Below are 17,347 nucleotides of genomic sequence, written 5' to 3'. Positions count from 1 at the left end.
CTCAGTTCTCAAGAGAGTAAAATCAGAAAGATTAAATTTTTCATTACTACCCTTTGCAAACACATTATTATACTGCATCTGGAACTACAGAGCAATAAATTACACATATATGCATATATATGCACATTCCCAATTGTCATTATGCATTTCATAGTGAATAAAGTGGCAAAAGCCTGGTCAGGAGGAATGAATTATTAGTAAAAGCTTTGTGTCGCAACCTCCTCAGGTCTGAGGATGCACAGGTGTACTGTGCATATGCTGAGCCACCTGGTCACATAGCATGGCAGAATGGAAATAGGGTCACACCCAAGGAGAGAGCACAGGTAGCTGCCAAGATCCCGAAAACTATTCCAACACATTGCACAAGAGTGGAAGTGGTACATGAAAAGCAAAACAGTCTACAGCTTTCCACGCAGATCACTGCACGGTAGCCTAGTGTGGAGGCCAGAAACAAACCCCTGATGATTCAAAGGTCAACTTCACAGGACTTTACTCACCAAGGGAAGGAGAAGGGAGGAGTATGCCCTTTGGGAAGAAGGCAGTAAAGTGCCCAGTGTCATCCTAAGAAAGGGTTACGTACTAGCATGAGCAACACCAGTGAAATGTTGAAATGCTATGTAGCTAAGTGTTTGGCATGATGATACACAAAGGTGGGGCAGATAAAGGATGGACACTGATAACATTGGACTGCATGGTACACACTCCCATGTCACCATTACCAGACTCATTATGTACTGTCCACGCTTGATCTTTGATGACAGACCTCCTTAAAACTTTGCAATGCACAAATGGTTCATTGCTTTCTGTCAGCAATGCCACACTGAGTATGTGGCTATCCACATTATCTCACTCCTGCAAAGTGCAGTACTGTGCCGGTTTGATATACCTTTTATTTTGTCATTGCTTGGGGGACTGTAGGTTATTCAGCCCTGAAGATCTCAGCACTATCAGATTCCTGGACCACTGCTCACATGACTGTTTTTTAAGCTGTCACTAACCCTCTCAAACAGAAATGCATTTTCACCCATTGCGTCCTCTAAATTTGTTCACAGTATTACATGGAGCATGCAAGAACTAAGATGAAAATTCCAAACGTAGCTCAACACAAAGGCTATGCAGAATGCAAGTCCAATGTAAAGTTGGACATAGCCTTTTTATAATTCTCCTGCATCAAGGTGGGTGTGCTGAACTGCTTGGAAGGAGAGTTCTCCAAGTGACATATGTCTTAAGTTGCCAGATAAGAGTAAGTAAATGTAAGCTATATGATATATGTTAATATTTTAAGTTGTTTTTTTTTTAAACTGAATGTAAAAAATCCCAACAACATCCTCAATAAACTTTGTGAGTACTTGAAAGATGTCTTTCAGAGTAAGAATCTACAAATAATTTACTAGTATTCCTACTCTGCCTTCAAATTTATTTATATTCTTAAAGGGGTGGAGGAAACCTTCTTGACTCAATGCATCCACTGCTGTCTTGAATACCAAAATGTTAGACTACAAGACAGATTCACCTTGCCCCAATATTCCAGGAGCTATGTTCCTTCTATGAAAACGCTAAGTAATGTCATGCCATCTTCCCCCTTGTCTTCTGCACTTCTCTGAGGCCCATGTTAGTTGTCAGGTTTAGTCCTGTACACCTGCAGTCAACCACAGCTTAAATATTCTTATGCTAAACTTCTTACTGAAAAGCAGCAGAAATGCAAGAGAAAGATGTTTTCAAGGTCTCCCTGAAACTGCCATAAGAACTGAACATAACCTAGATGTTGTTTTTAGGATATCAGGGAGTTGGTGTCTTTAGAAAGGTTGAAAATAGCAAAATGAAACCCTTTTTAAGATAACATTGAAATGAATTTGTGGTTCAAATGGGGATAAGAAAACTAATGAGCTGGGAATATGGAAAAAAAGTGGACTGACAAGGAAATTGCAATGATGCCATCAGTCTAGTCAGCAGAATGGTATTTTTTTAAGCAGAGGTAATTTTGTTGAGCAACACTCAGAAAGCTTCTGTTGTGGATGGCTGACAACCTCTCTAGTGCTGTAATTAGCTATAAATGTCCAGACTTTTTGGACGATAAAAGGATGAGGAGGTCTTTAGTGAGCTGTGTTACCAAGCCAAATCACAATAATCAGATAGTTTTATAGTGGACCTGATGTCTAAGTTTTTTAATATTTGGACTTCTTAGAATTTTGGTCATTGCCTACACAGTAAGTATGACAGTGCATGTATAAATAGCTGCTGGACTCTTATGCCTTCATTAGTAACAAATACAGTTGAATTGAGGGCATGTGGCATTTTATTTCTATGAAAGAACCATAGTTTTATATCCAGAATATCTCTGCTAACACCGCTATGAATGCTTGCTGTGTCCTGGGAAATCTGGGAAGAATGATGCTTAACCAAAGTACATAAAATTATAGATACTAACTCAGGAATTCTTAATTCTGTTGTGCTTCTGACAGTTCAATCATGTTAGAAAGCTAATTCTATTATTGAATGGCTTACTCTTCTGCCATTCAGAATTGAAATACCAAAGAACTGTAGTTTTTCAACCAGAGACATAAAATAAACCAGACTTGGAGCAGAATCCTAAAAAATCCATAACATTACCAGATACCATAAATTTCAATCTGGTAGTTGAAAGCACTTAAATTACAGGAACAGCTTATTCTGTCTTCTGAACTCTCCTGCATACATTTTGGGGTTTGCTTTCTTTCCTATCTGCTGTAAATTTAATCTATATCAAGTAGGTCTTCTTGCTTTAGTGTTCTGGCTTGCTTTGTTGGTTTTTTTGCTTGTTCTGGTGCCATGTTTTTTGGTCTTTTCTCTCTGGTATCCCTCTTGTCCCCTCTTCCTCCTCCTCTGAAGGCCTTGACAAGGAACAGATATAGATAAAGCAATGAATGTGCAATTACTACAGCCAAAAGTAAAAATGCCTGATGTAACAAATTCATATCACATTTATCTTTATTTGTTTTATATAAAGCAGACATGATATCTAAGTTCTGTCAGACCAAGAAGCATCTCCAACGGTGACTTACAGCTATAGCTGACTATCCCAGTGTCTTGATTCAGCATTCCTACAGGTACAATAGTAACCATGCACTATTAGAAGTATATTGCTTGTACAGGGGCTGTGCTACATCTACAGTTTTTAGTGTCAATATTGAGAAATATTTGTATTAAAAGACAGCACCATAAGTTATTAAACTGAAAGAATTAACAAAACCATAGTTCAGTCCTCTGCTGTTATTTAGTACTATTATTTAGAAAGTGCTGGCATATATGTGGGTTCTTGCTAGCAGGTGGTGTTACACAAAGACTGTCTGCACATGCTGTGACCAGCTTTGCTTTGTTTCCTGATTTTGAGCGTCCCTTTCTGTCAAATAGAGTAGTCAAGACTGCCATTATGCCTCTGTAGACCATGCTCCTAAATACTCTCTCAATGGAGAGTGCTTCAATAGAAGCTATCTTCAATTTATTCCCCCAGTATTTTGTGGGTTTTAACATTTTACCGTATCATTTCAGGTTACTGGTTTATGATACTACTCACCAAATACTGTGTACAAGTCATTTAAGATACAGTGGCTTCTCAGAGTGCTAGTGTTTGTGGGAGTCATCACTGTGTCTTAAATGGGCAGCATTTAAATTCTGTCCCAGTTCTGTATTTTCTGGCTTCCATGATGTAAATGGAAGTGGTATTTGAATTCTGTTTGCTTCTGGTTGGTTGTGGTGGTGTTGTGTTTTTAATTATGAAATGCATATTTATCAACTAAATAATTCTGAAAGAATATTTCAGTATTAATCATCTCAAACTCTTGCAAAACATAGTATGACTCAGAGCTAGACATCCCATAAAATACCTAAAAGTTTAAAGGACAGAGCAAATGAAATATTTACTAAGTGTCTAAGTCCTTTGTCGACCATATGAGAAATGCTGGCATAGCCAGAACAAAATGAGGCATTCTTTTTCCCTTCCCACATCTCTCCACCCTACTCAACTGGTTTGGTTTGAAAATTTGATTACTTCAGTGTTCTTCTTCCATTAACATCACTTTTTTTGCCCAGATCATAGCATGGTTGCAGCCCAAGAATAGGATCAAATTGCATAGACAGAATAAAAGGAAAAAACCCACAATTTAGATAAACTATTATAATGTTCTTATGTTTTCCTAGACATTTAAACCACAATAAGAAATTACTGTGTTGGCCAGCACAATAACATCCTACTGAAATCCATTATTAGAAGCCATACAGAAAATGAATAATATAGCTATTCTGAGTGTTGTCAAAGAACTGTTGCAATCCATCCTCCATCACGTTTGATCTTTTCCCATTCTCCCTATATACCTTTCTCTTCAATTCATATAAATACATCAGGATAGCTTCTGGATTAACATCATAGAATCATAGAATCATAGAATAGTTAGGATTGGAAAGGACCTTAAGATCACCTAGTTCCACCCCCCCTGCCATGGGCAGGGACACCTCACACTAAACCCCAAAATTCCTTCAATTCATACATGCATTTAATATACATCCGTATATATAAATGTAAACAAAATTCCTATATATACTCTATCTTACAAAATTCCTATATATACTCTATCTTATAAAAATCTCTATTGCTATAATTTTCATTGATCTAAACTGAAGAAATGTATTTATCCAGATTTCGCATAAATTAGTGCACTAAAAGCATATAACATGCAGGTGACTCTCATAGGCAGACCTGGCTATTTAAAGAGGTTAAAATTTATGCTTTAAAATTTAAAAATGGTAAGCTACTCTGCAGGAATGACAATGGGGAGCAACGTGATTAGAAAGTAGCCCTAGCAGAGTGAGCACAAGTATGACTAATCAAAAAGGCAGTAAGTAAATGCCATCTTTTTGTGGGGATTATCAGGGGATTTTGAATCTGTCTATCTGTAAGAGGGGGAATTACCAGTAGAAAAAAAGTAAAATAAAAAAGGAAAGGAAAATGATTCAGGCTGTCAAGCCTGGGAGGGAGGTAGAAAGTGCAAACATTATTTTAGGGAAAAAAGTCACACTTGGGGGAGGAGGGTGACTGAGAGCATTGTGCAGTGGTAGGGGTCTGCAGGGAACATGCTCTGTGCTATCAGTGAGACCTCCAACCCAACTTGAGTGAGCCTTGCTGTATTTCCCACAGGAGAAGTAACAGTAATTTTACCGGGTAAAGAACACAACAGTTACATTGAAGAAAAAGAGAAAAAATAACCAACAAAACCCCAACAGCTCAAAGTGCATTATTTTATACAAAAGTTGACAGTAAGTGTAGTTAAGCAGATAGAAATTCTGGCAAGAATCCCAATGTCCAGCACAGCACTGAATAGGATTTTTTCCCTGTTGTTTCAGGGTGGTTTTTTTTCAGGTAGTAAGCCAGCAAGCCATAACCTATTTCAAACAGCTGAGGACCTATCCAGATTTTAAAAGAAAACAAAATGAAACGAAGAGCAAACATCACCCTTTCTTTTTCTCCTTCAGTCTTTGCACAAGGCAGCTTAGTGCTCTCCTGGAGAGTTTTTTCTCCTTTGAGAAAACCTACACCAGCAAATATTCTCAGCCCCTGTATGACTCACTTCATAGGATTTTGGCTACAAAGTACAAGGTTTTGTTTAGCTTTCTGGTTCCAGGTTGGAGAGGGATGCCTTCTCTTCTTTTGGTCTCAGGTTTTGGGAGGAGATCAGTTAACCACTGGAAGGCCTTATCTATTAAAAATTGTGGTGAACTTTAAGGCAAAGACTTGTTCTCCTCAGGGCAGGCTCCTCTCACCTATCCACAAACTGGTAATTTTGTTGTCTGTTACTTTGGAAAGTGGTTCACCTGCTTTCTCACTTACTTGGTATTGGAAGTTTATCAAATGGCAGCATAAAATGCTTTGTTTCTACTGTTTAAACATCACTGTGGGAGGTGATTTTGTAACTCCGTGGGATCCCAAATAGTCTTTAGGTTTTGTTATTTGAGAAAATAAAGCACTGTAAAGAGAAGCAGTATGAGGACCTGGGCTGGATGTCTTGCCAACATTTCTCTGAGCAAGGGAGAAATGAACTGAAAATATCTTCAACCCTGATGACCTATCATCTTGAAAGATGAGTTGAAAGAGCAGGAGGAATTAGGGATCTGCATATCTGCTGTCTCAGGAATATGGCAAAGGCAGTGATAGAATAAATTCATTTAATCCAGTAATTTGACACAGAATCAAAATGGGCTTCCATGGCCACACCTGGGTGTTAGAAGTACTCCACCCAGTTTCCTTCATTTAATATTCATGTCACAGGACTAGAATCTTTGTGTGAAAGGCAGTGGCTGTGTTCAGGTAGCAAGTAGGTGTGAGAACTCTTATCTAGATGGAGAATCCTGAGAAACCTTTAGACAGGTACCTGGTTATAGGTCTGAAAATATGACTAATCAACACCTGAATATAAGAGGAGAGACAGCATTAGAGCACATAGATGTGACTTAGGGAAAAAAAAAACCTGTTTAGACCTAAGTATCCCACATGGAATTTTAAAGTCTAGATTTTTTGTGATCACTATTTCTAGTGCACAGGAAATGTATATATGTACTGAAGGATTAAGAACTCTTTTCCTTCACTCATTTTATGATCAGCAGAAACCAATCTAAATTTGAAATTGTTCCCTACAGGAAAAAATGCTTTTCATCTTAACTGTGTGGAAACCTATCAGCTTAGAGTCTATTTTTCCTTTAACTTAATCAGGGTCATTTGGGTTTGCCATATCACAGGTAGGACTCCTCAATTCATATTAGTATTTTGTCACCATTGAAGCTGCATGACTGCAAAATATACATTTATTTGTGATTTGGTCTTCAAATTGAATTATTGTTTATTCAAACAGAACAGAATGAATCAAGCATTCAGGAACTTGTTTATTCATTCACAGTGAGAACACTGGCCACATTGTATTATTAATTAAGCAGTTTTAAAGATACTCTTTAGAAACAGTCATGAAATTGTGGCCACAGCTATCTACTTCATATAGGTTATGCGACAGCTGAAATATTCTTCAGTGTAGATCTGCATAGACATTCTAAATATAAACAGGAATCTAATCGAGCTATTTTGCCTTCATTTGCAAACAAACTCAAAGACACCAAATAATCCTCCTGTTTAGCTTCAGTAAACAAAACACTGTTCGAAAGTATTATTTGGGAAAAGGAGTAAGCTGAGTTTTAGAAATACAGAAATAAAGTGTTTTGCAGAAGTGACATCTAGAAATTATTTGGTTTGGGGTGTTTTTTGATTTTGGTGCCTTTTTTTTGTTGGTTGTTTTTTTGGGGGGGGGATTTTGTTTGTTTGTTTGTTTGTGGTTTTTTAATTTATTGTGTTTAATTCTATTTGCCAAAACACCAAAAGAATAACTGATAAACCTTCATTTTTGTAAAACAAATGTTTTGCATGTTAATTAGTACAGGACTAGAAGAATCAAGAAAATTAAATGTATATTATTTATTAATTTCTCAGAGATCTAGCTACATCCAGTGATTTAATAAACATATGCTATTTATATAATTTATATAAATATTATATAAATAATAATATAGGTGTTAAATATAATATTTTAGTATTATGTAATATTTTATATAAAGATATGTAAACCATATTTTAACCATATGCCATTTATATATAAGAACACTCATTGTTATATAGCTGACATTTTCATTTGTTCAAATCAGAAGCTTAAAACAAAGTGATAGATTCCAGATGGCCTTGCAAAGGGAAAAAAGTAGAAATCTTTGTACACAACTAGAAGTACATCTGAATCAGCGTCAGAAGTATTTGAGGAGAAAGTAATCTTGATACAGAAGGATGTAGCTATTTATGGAAGTTAAGCAAAAAGAGAATCAAAGTTACACTGTGTATCAAGAACAGCTGCTGTGAAGTACAGGAATAGGTAAGATGAAGATTAGTTCAACAATCCTGGAAGAAGATGAAAGCGGAAAACCAGGATATATTATGATAGAAGTTTATTAAACACTAGTTAATTGAGTGGAGAGAAGGCTTGTTTTTTGATCAGCAAGGGAAGCATCCAAAAGGACAGAACCTGATGGCTTTAATTACTTCTCGGAATTAATTTTTTTTTCTTTCTGCTGGAAAAGAAATACAAGACAGAGACAGTCCAACAAGTTCTTGGAATATGCTGGGGACAGCTTTTCTTCAGAAGGTGAAGAAAACCATTAAGGGAGTGGCTATTTTAGATCTTCTGCTGACTAGTAGGCACGAACTGGCTGAGAGTGGAAGGGAATTTAGGTGAAAGTGAGCTCTATCGTTTAATGATCACTTCCACAAAAAGGAAAAGGAAAGCAGCAAAATTAAATTACTTTTTTTTTTTTCCTTCCAGAAAACAAATCCAAATGTCAACCAGCTCCAGAAGCTGATAAGCAAGGTTACTTAGGAAGACTGTTTAATTAGTAAAAGAATGCAGGAGAGCTGGTCTGTTTTAGTCATTGTTGGAGTCAGCTTCTAATTATCTGAGGCAAAGGAAATAACCTAAATTAGGCAAAAACAGATGATAATACAAATTAGGCTCTGTATATTAGTCTGCAAGACTCTGCTTAGTACATTCACCTTTGAAAGGTTTACGAGCAGATCTCCATATAGAGAACAGCAACAGAGAGGAGCCTGGTGCAAACAGCTTATGTTCTGTCATCGACTGTTTTCTACTGCTCTCCCACAAGAAATGCTGAGGGAAGACAGGGCTTCATTATATCTCCATAAGCCATCTATCATCATCAGGTGACTGTATTATCACTCACATTAGCAGATTATCCCAATACAGAAGAAACTGCTGAATTCATGCGCGCACACGTACACACACACACCCCACGCACGATTTCCTTGATTTTCATGATTTATCTTACAATCAGACCTTTGTATTACACTTCAAAGTATAAAATGATGTAGCCTGCTCTGATACTCTTTTAGATGCTTCATTTAAGGGGTTTTAAATGTTCTTACTACAAATGGATTGGTTCCAGGTTAGAGGATTGACACCCCAACAGTTTAACTTAGCTGTAAATATGAACAATTTATTTAAAAAGAGGAACAAAATGACAACTCACAAGCTCACTAAATGACAGCTGAATTCTACCATTCTTAAATTTCCACTAAAAAATTCAAAGTCTACTTGCTTTTCTAGAAGTCCTTGCGAATACATGAGTCCATCCAAGACAGCAATAGGGTGAAAAGCAGGTTTTTATTGTTGGAAAGCTAATTCCCCAGCTAGTTCTACTGCAAGAGAAATATCCCATCACAGCAGTATGCCATTTTGCTGTAAGGAACTGAGGTCTTTTTGTAGGCATGTTTCTACAGTGTAAAAAGAACTAAGATGATGAATGAGACCACAACGGATGTTTGGGATGTATATTATTTGTGTATTCAACTAAAGACTAATGAGTCTTTCCAAAAGGCTTCATATAGAAATTAGCAGATGAGATTTACTGGCTTGAAAAGACTAGACAATAAAATTTTGTTTTAAAGACAGAATATTTTAAGCCCTCATCAGATATATTCAGATGAATATCAGTTCCACAAGAAAGAAAAAAATCAACTTTTTCAGTTACTGGCCTGCTATGTACTTTTGTTAATGTGGAAAAAAAAAAAAAAAAAGTATTTCTCTTTCCATGGAAAGATTACAATAAAGACAAGAATGGCATTGCACAACCTTGTCTGCAATCTGAAATTAAATTCTCACATTAGAACAGAAGTAATTAGCATTTTCCCTACCTTGCTTCCATACAGTAACACTGCTGCCAAGCACATGAGTAACACTACATGAGCTAAATGAACATTAGAAAACAAATGCACAGCCATTTCTCCTTCTCTGGAATAAAACTTAACATAGACTGTAGAAGTGTAGGTGCTTTTCCTTTATTATTTTTGCCTATATATATTTCATGAACAAAAAAGGAAAAAGCCATATGGTTTGTGAGAGCATGTGGAAGATCTCCTCGAGCCATTTCCATTGTTGGCTCTTCATGCCAGCTATAGTCATCATGTACCTTTGTTATTTCCATATATGATATTAACTTGAAATTTTTCCAGTATTTCAAACATAGGTCTTTTAAAGGAAGATTACAATTATACCTAGTGTTAAATTTTGTTTTCAGAATAGTAATTTTCTTTATGATACATGTGTGAGTGCATATATGTATATATATTTTTTCTGTAAACACGCATATTTAGTTCTCTTACCTTTCTAAGTGCTGCTGGTAATGAGGCAGTAGACATTGATATCGCTGGAAGAACAAAAGAGTGTGGACAGACTACTGATGGCATTTGATCTTCTTGAACAGTATAGCATCTGCCTGACAGATCATAGTACCTGAAAGGAGAGTAAACCTTGTTCAATTAATACATTCTAGTGAAATGAAGTCTGAGCTAATATCTGCTGTATTTCTTGACAAAACACACTAAGCAGTTTTCTCCTGTTGCAGTGGTTCAAGGCGTCTGGTGCTTGGAAAGTTTACAGCCTTATTTTAGCCAAACAACTTGCTCCTCTTATTAGACATTAATTCATCCCACCTGCTTTAGCGATCCAAAACTCTAACTTGTCAGCTTTTTCCCAATAACAAAACAACCAAACCTCAAATATAATATCCAGCAGGACAACCACATCAAAGCCACAACGCAGAAAAATTAGTTGTCTTATGTCACTCCATCTCTATGGACATAGCAGATTACAACATTTGGGGTTTATAGTTCCACGTTACATCACTGTTCTGTTCACGTTTCTTCCGGAAGCTGTATCAATGAGGAACCAGTTGAATTCTCAAAACAGAGGGTAATCAAATTTTGGGAAGATGCTGTCCCATCTGTCCCAAAATCTGTCCCATAAGAATACACTTTGAAAGTGTTTTCAATCTTTAAAACAATACATTATTTCTCGCCAAGTTAGTCCTAAAGCTTAAAGGACCTAATTTTGCTTATGTTAATTCTGCAGTGCCAGTTTTGAAATTCTGAATCTGAAGAATGTGGAAAAGTTCATTTAGTCTCCTAAGAGAGAAATAAAATAGTAAAATCTGACTATATAATTTCTTTCATTTCATTGTCTGAAAAATCTAAGTAGCAAGAATAAAGAATTCTCTGAAGATCAGGTTTCATTAAAAAGGTTGATAACAATGTTGTTTTAAATATTTAGTCCTTTAGATGATTCAACAGTTAGATAAAATCCAGCTTTTTAAAAAATGCATGTATTTTGTTTGGGGTTTCTTATTTTAAAACTGGGCAGTATTTTTCAGAGGATCATAGGACAGTGCAGGTTGGAATGGACCACAGCAAGTCTCGTCCAATGTCCTGCCTTAAGTGGGGTCACACCAGGTTGCCCAGGGCTTTAACCAGTCAACTGATGTTGGTCAATGAGAAAATGAACATGAGCTGGCAGTGTGCGCTCGCAGCTTAGAAAGCCAACCGTATCCTGGGCTGCATCAAAAGGAGCATGACCAGCAGGTTGAAGGAGGTGATCCTGCCCCTGTACTCTGCTCTTGTGAGACATCACTTGGAATATTGTGTGCAGTTCTGGTGTCCTCAGCATAAAAAAGGACATGGAACTGTTGGAGCAAGTCCAGAGGAGGGCCACGAGGATGATCAGGGGACTGGAGCACCTCCCGTATGAAGACAGGCTGAGGAAGTTGGGGCTGTTCAGCCTGGAGAAGAGAAGGCTGTGTGGAGACCTCATAGCAGCCTTCCAGTATCTGAAGGGGGGCTATAGGGGTGCTGGGGATGGACTCTTCATTAGGGACTGTAGTGCCAGGACAAGGGGTAACGGGTTAAAACATAAACAGGGGAAGTTTAGATTGGATATAAGGAAGAAGTTCTTTACTGTGAGGGTGGTGAGGCACTGGAATGGGTTCCCTAAGGAAGCTGTGAGTGCTCCATCCCTGGCAATGTTCAAGGCCAGGTTGGACAGAGCCTTGGGTGACACGGTTTAGTGTGAGGTGTCCTTGCCCATGGCAGGGGGGTTGGAACTTGATGATCGTAAGGTACTTTCCAACCCTAACTACTCTATGATTCTATGATTCTATAACTCTTGAAAACATACAAGGAGCGGAGATATCACAACCTCTCTGGGCAGTGGTGAAAATGTTTTCCTTTACATGCAGCCTGAATTCCTCCTTTCTCAATTTTTGCCTGTTGTCCTTCTGCCATGCACCACTGTGAAGACAACGGGTCTGTCTTCTTGGTGACCTCCTCACATGTACTGGGGGACCTCCAGGCTCCTCATCACCTGCCACAGCTGCTTCTTCCCCCAGACTAAATAAGCCCCAAATCTCCATCCTGTCCTCACAAGGCACATGCAGCCTCACACACAATCCCTGGCAGTACTGGTCACCATCCGATGAACTACTCCCAGTCTGAAACACTGAGAGATCTTTAGGTAGAAAACACCCTCAACAAGTATCTGCTTTCAGAAAAAAAAAAAAAAAAAAGTCTCAAAATATTTTGGTTTGGTTTGTCCTTAACGTATGCATATTTTCCATTTCAGTTGGATCAAAACTGTCTTTCCCATAGGCTACTTTTCCAGACTCATCACAAAGTCTCAAACCCAGCTCTGTTTGTACAGCTTTAGTTGCAAATTCAGTTTTATAACTGACTGCCATAAAAAAATCTTCAAAGAGTGAAATAAGGCAGCAGAAAAGCCTCTGGCATATTTATAGAGGTGTTCAGTTTATTGCATAATTGTGGTGAAAAAGTTTTGACATTTTAACACATATCCCAATAAACATGTGCAATTATTTTGTTTATTTACCTATTTATAAGGATGAAACTGCATCGCTCTCAATAGCTGGTTACCTTCTCCAAGCCATAGGTGACTTTGAGCTGTTAATCTTGAATTCCATTTTCTGCCTCTACCAATGGACATTGCTTTTGGGGTGGTTCCACACACGTTGTATATGACAGAATTCAAAAGTGGCATTAACCAGCTGCTCACCTAGTGCTTAAAGATCCTCTTGCACCCTACCCTGTTGAATGTATATACTTGAGGCCTCTGTAAGACTGCTTAAGGGAGCACCCGTAGTCTGAGGTCTATCAACTCAGTGACTCAGAGCAGTGGAACATGTGACATCGCATGGGAAGGAGACAGGGAAGGCACTTAGTCGAAGTCCAGGTAAGGAAAAGGAAAATAACGGCACACCATGGGAAGCAGATAGAAGAGCTGTCAAGTGTTGAGGTGACACCAACAGTCACATTTGAGGCCACCATTTGTAATGGTGCTGCTGGGCTGGTGCCAAGCATCTGCCCCCCAAGTGCTATATAATGAACATATGTCAGAAAACAACATGCTATCGATCCCTTGCGTCAAAATGCCAAAAGGAGGAAGCTCTAGGAGCAAACACTTCCTACACAGGAAGTCATGATGTTTCCTCAGTATCCCCTGCTGCAGAAGGGGGTGTGCTGGTCACCAGGCAAGCCAGCAACATCCACCAGGAGGCACCCGCTGTCTCCCCTCCAGCAAGCCTCACCCCCATGGGGCCACTCCTGATGGGCCATCAGCCCCTGAGACACCATGAGACCTCAGGGCACTAGCAGGTCTGTGGTGTGGCAGCCAGGAAGCCTCTGCTCTCCCAGTATGGTGAAGCAGCAGTGTTTTTTTTCAGACAGCTCTTTTTACAGGACACAATTTCACACCAGAAGCTGGAGCTGGCAGAAGCAGCATAGAAAGTTTCGACCCGAAGACAGTGTGCTGGAAAACAGCCAACACCAGATTTCCAAAGGGGTGAGAAAAGGCACTCTTTGAATTTCCTCCCAGTTTCAGGTACATCCTCCCAAAAATCTACTGATGAGCTGAGCTCACCAGAGCCTCCCAAAAGCTTTACTTTATGGCAACAGGCAGTTTTCCAAGGAAACACTGTGGTACGCTTCCTGCCTGAAGGCACGGGCACACACGCAAGCTCCCAGAGACAAGCCAAGGTGTGAAGGCACAGCGCCGCACCATCGCTGCCTTAACTGCCCAGCCAAATTCTCTCCTTCCAGCCCAAATGCTGAGCAGCTTGCCCCAGCTCCCTGCAGAGAAACTCACCGTGGGGCAAGGGCAGGCGGGTGGACAGTTACCATAGAGGAGCTGACGTACTGTCAGCCCACACCCTTGCTTTCCTCACCTAGGCTTGCTTCTGTAACCATACGCACTCGCTCAGAGCCCCAAGGGCCCAGAGGAAAAGGATGCTTGCAACATCCTGGGCACATTATGAAACCCTCCCAGAAGTTTTGCAAGGCCCATCAACTGTTGGAGGTACTTGGAGAGGAGCCTTGTCTGTGGAGGTAAGAATTCACAAACCAGGAAAATGGTGTGGTGAATATTTGTGATAGACCGGATAGTTTATTGTTTGTTACATGTTTGGCTACTAATTTTACAACAGATCATGTAAAAAATGCTCAGAGGATGGTTACCTGGTCTACAGCAGTGTGTGTCCTACTGTCTGACACAGCTGTGGTGCCAGACAGCAACTAAGCGCCACAGGGCCGCTCGCTCCCTCCCACCTGGTGGGATGGGGGTGAGAATCGGAAAAGTAAAAGCGAGAAAATCATGGGCTGAGATAAAGACACTTTAATAGATAAAGCAAAAGCCACATGAGCAAGCAAAGCAAAACAAGGAGTTCATTCACTCCTTTCATGGGCAGGCAGGTGCTCAGCCATCCCCAGGACAGCAGGGCTCCATCATGTGTAACGGTGACTTAGTAAGATGCCATCACTCTGAATGTCCTGTCCCCCCCTTTCCTTCTTCCTCCTGTTGTATCTGCTGAGCATGACACCACATGGTATGGAATATCCCTCTAGTCAGTTGGGGTCAGCTGTCCTGGCTGGGTCCCCTTCCAACTCCTTGCACACCCCCAGCCTACTTGCTAGTGGGGTGGGGTGAGGAGCAGAAGTCTTCAATGCTGTGCAAGCACTGCTCAGCAGTAACTCGAACATCCTTGTGTTACCAGCACTGTTCCCAGCACAAATCCAAAACATAGCCCCATACTAGCTACTATTAAGAAAACTACTTCCATCAGAGCTAAAACCAGCCCATTTTGATATTGCCAATGAAAATAAATTTTACAGTAAAGCAAAAGGAACAGCAGCTAGGAGGCCTTGGAAATTACCAAGCTTTTGATGAGAGCTTGAGGCACTAAAAGGAGGAAGGAGAAGTTCTATACGTACATCCATCTTCTTTTTGCCAGTACAGGAATACTGGTTCACAGCATGACTGACTGGAAAAGGAAACAACCAGATAGGAATTAAACTGGGGAGTACTCTCTTTATACTGCAGATCACACGCTTCGGCCCCATTGCTTATACCTGTCCGTACCTAAGTCTCTAATAGTAATACAGGGCTGTCTTAAGATATTGCCTTAAAATATCATGACAATTACAAATCATTTTGAAGTGGATTAAGCTGAAGACAAAAATACATGAAAACACTAATATAGGACCAATAAGCAAACAACTCACAACAAAAAAGGAGATTGACATACATTTTAAACTAATAGTGTTTACTGAACTGGCATCCTTATAATTTTACAACCATGGCTTCCCTCATAATCCATGATATTCAGCCCTGATATCCATCTCCAGTCTGCTAGTTTTCAGAACAGTCTTCAGTCTGTACCTGGTACATGGTTCTTGCATAGTAATTCCCATTTTCAATCAACACGTATAGGATGAGATAATTTTTTTTAAGAGAGAGCATGTATGAGCAACAGCAACTTCATTAAAATGGAATGAAGACATTTTGTTTGTTTATTCAGATCCTCTGCCCAGTTTCCCCCCTCCCACGCCATATTAGCACTTAAATTTTTCCCTGGGACCAGCAAGTATCAATTTGATCAGCAAAATGTCTGTGCTAAAGATTTACTGCAAAACACAGAACAACAATAAGCGCAGTAAGGGGCTTTTCCCTGTCTCACCCACTACTGTGGTGCTTGTGACTATGACAGGTACACCTACACTCTCAAATAATTTACATCCCTGGTTCATTCCCTGGTCCAGTCCCCCTGTCAGCCATAGCGCACATGCACCATTTTGTGCTTAGACTCTTCTCTGGGGGAAACCAACTACTTCCCTCCAAAGCAAAGCTGAGGTGCAGCTCTGCAGATGAGCTGCCCTACAGATGGCAGAGCAAGGATGGGACTATACCAGCTTTGGCTTCTCCTGCCCTACACCATCTCAGATAGCCTCCTACCTTCAGACACCCCTTGTATCCCCTCACATCACACCCCACAGCATGCAGCGTACCTTTGGCATAATGCTATAAAAACACCGGTCTTGCAGGCAGCACAGCAGGCCTCACATTACCTCAGACACTTTGAACTGAAGCCACAAAAATATAATTAAGGTCTTAGAGCTAGAGGGGCATCGGACTCGGGTCAAGTGTTACGCAGCACAAACACAGCCAGTTCACTCCAGAGGTGTGAGAGGTGTGGATGCATATGTAAGGATCGCTCCCTGGGGCAGATCCTTTAGCTGTGTAGACTGTATGTTAAACAAGCTTTGGAGTTGTTTTTGTTTTGGGTTTCGTTATGATTTTGCTGTGTTTTTTTTTATTGCACATTATTTGAGTTGCTGTAGTTACAGTCTTAATATATTTTGAGCATTTCAAACAGTCAGCTCTAGGCTGAAGTTTTCCATACAAACCTACTGCTTGTTACTCCTTCTGTTGTCTCCTCCACAAAACCAGTGTGTGGACTTCCTGAACAGTCTGCAGCAAGCTACTTACTGCATTTACACCACCCTTTCCCACTGCCTCAGCAGTCCCATTACTGTATACCTGGTTATAGAATAAAAGAGACGACTTCAGCTCCCACACAAAGTGGTTTGTTACACTGGGGTAGCTAAACACCTTTCGTACCTACCTACCTACCCACACGGGCTTTCAGGGAGTGCAAAGCCAGAGCAGACGCACACATTCTTTAAGGGACATGTGCTTGGGACATAGCTGCTGTATGACTTTCTGCCGTGGGAGTGACAGGGTGCACGTATGATTTTTATGGGAAAACTGAGCAACTCAAACTTCTCCACGGAACTTATGAGTGGTTCTGAGCAATTCCTGGGGCATGGCATTAAGAAGCAGCAGGGCAGTACCCACTCTCCTGTGCCAGCACCCTGCCATCTAATGGCCAGCCTTCAGATTCACAGGTGAATCAAGTTCTACCTTTCTGCCTCCACCTTTCTAGATCCTAGAGATAGAAAAGTCTGTTTAAACTACCTTAGGTCACATCTTGCTAGGGCAGACATACTCCTGCTAGCTTATTTTGGAGTGTTCTGTCATACATCTTAATAACAGGGTTTATATCTCACCCAAAGTACCTTTTGTTATAGTTACTCCAC

The 17,347-nt window shown here is 39.9% G+C and overlaps 1 protein-coding gene across 1 annotated transcript in view; it reads right to left on the bottom strand.

Annotated features, from left to right (window-relative positions):
- The window catches only part of CRYBG1 (crystallin beta-gamma domain containing 1), a 98,457-nt gene that overhangs the window by 55,694 nt on the left and 25,416 nt on the right, over positions 1-17,347 (bottom strand). The window contains exon 2 of the mRNA XM_062624710.1: positions 10,235-10,364. Within this exon, the coding sequence (XP_062480694.1) occupies positions 10,235-10,364 (130 nt within the window). The remainder of the gene's footprint in view (positions 1-10,234; positions 10,365-17,347) is intronic.

Source organism: Pezoporus occidentalis, unplaced genomic scaffold (genome assembly GCF_034315485.1).
Source record: "Pezoporus occidentalis ecotype Australia unplaced genomic scaffold, CSIRO_AGI_Poc_V1 ctg109, whole genome shotgun sequence".
Lineage (NCBI taxonomy): Eukaryota > Metazoa > Chordata > Aves > Psittaciformes > Psittacidae > Pezoporus > Pezoporus occidentalis.
Note: the sequence above shows the minus strand (reverse complement) of the source record. Positions and strands in the feature narration are given on the sequence as shown.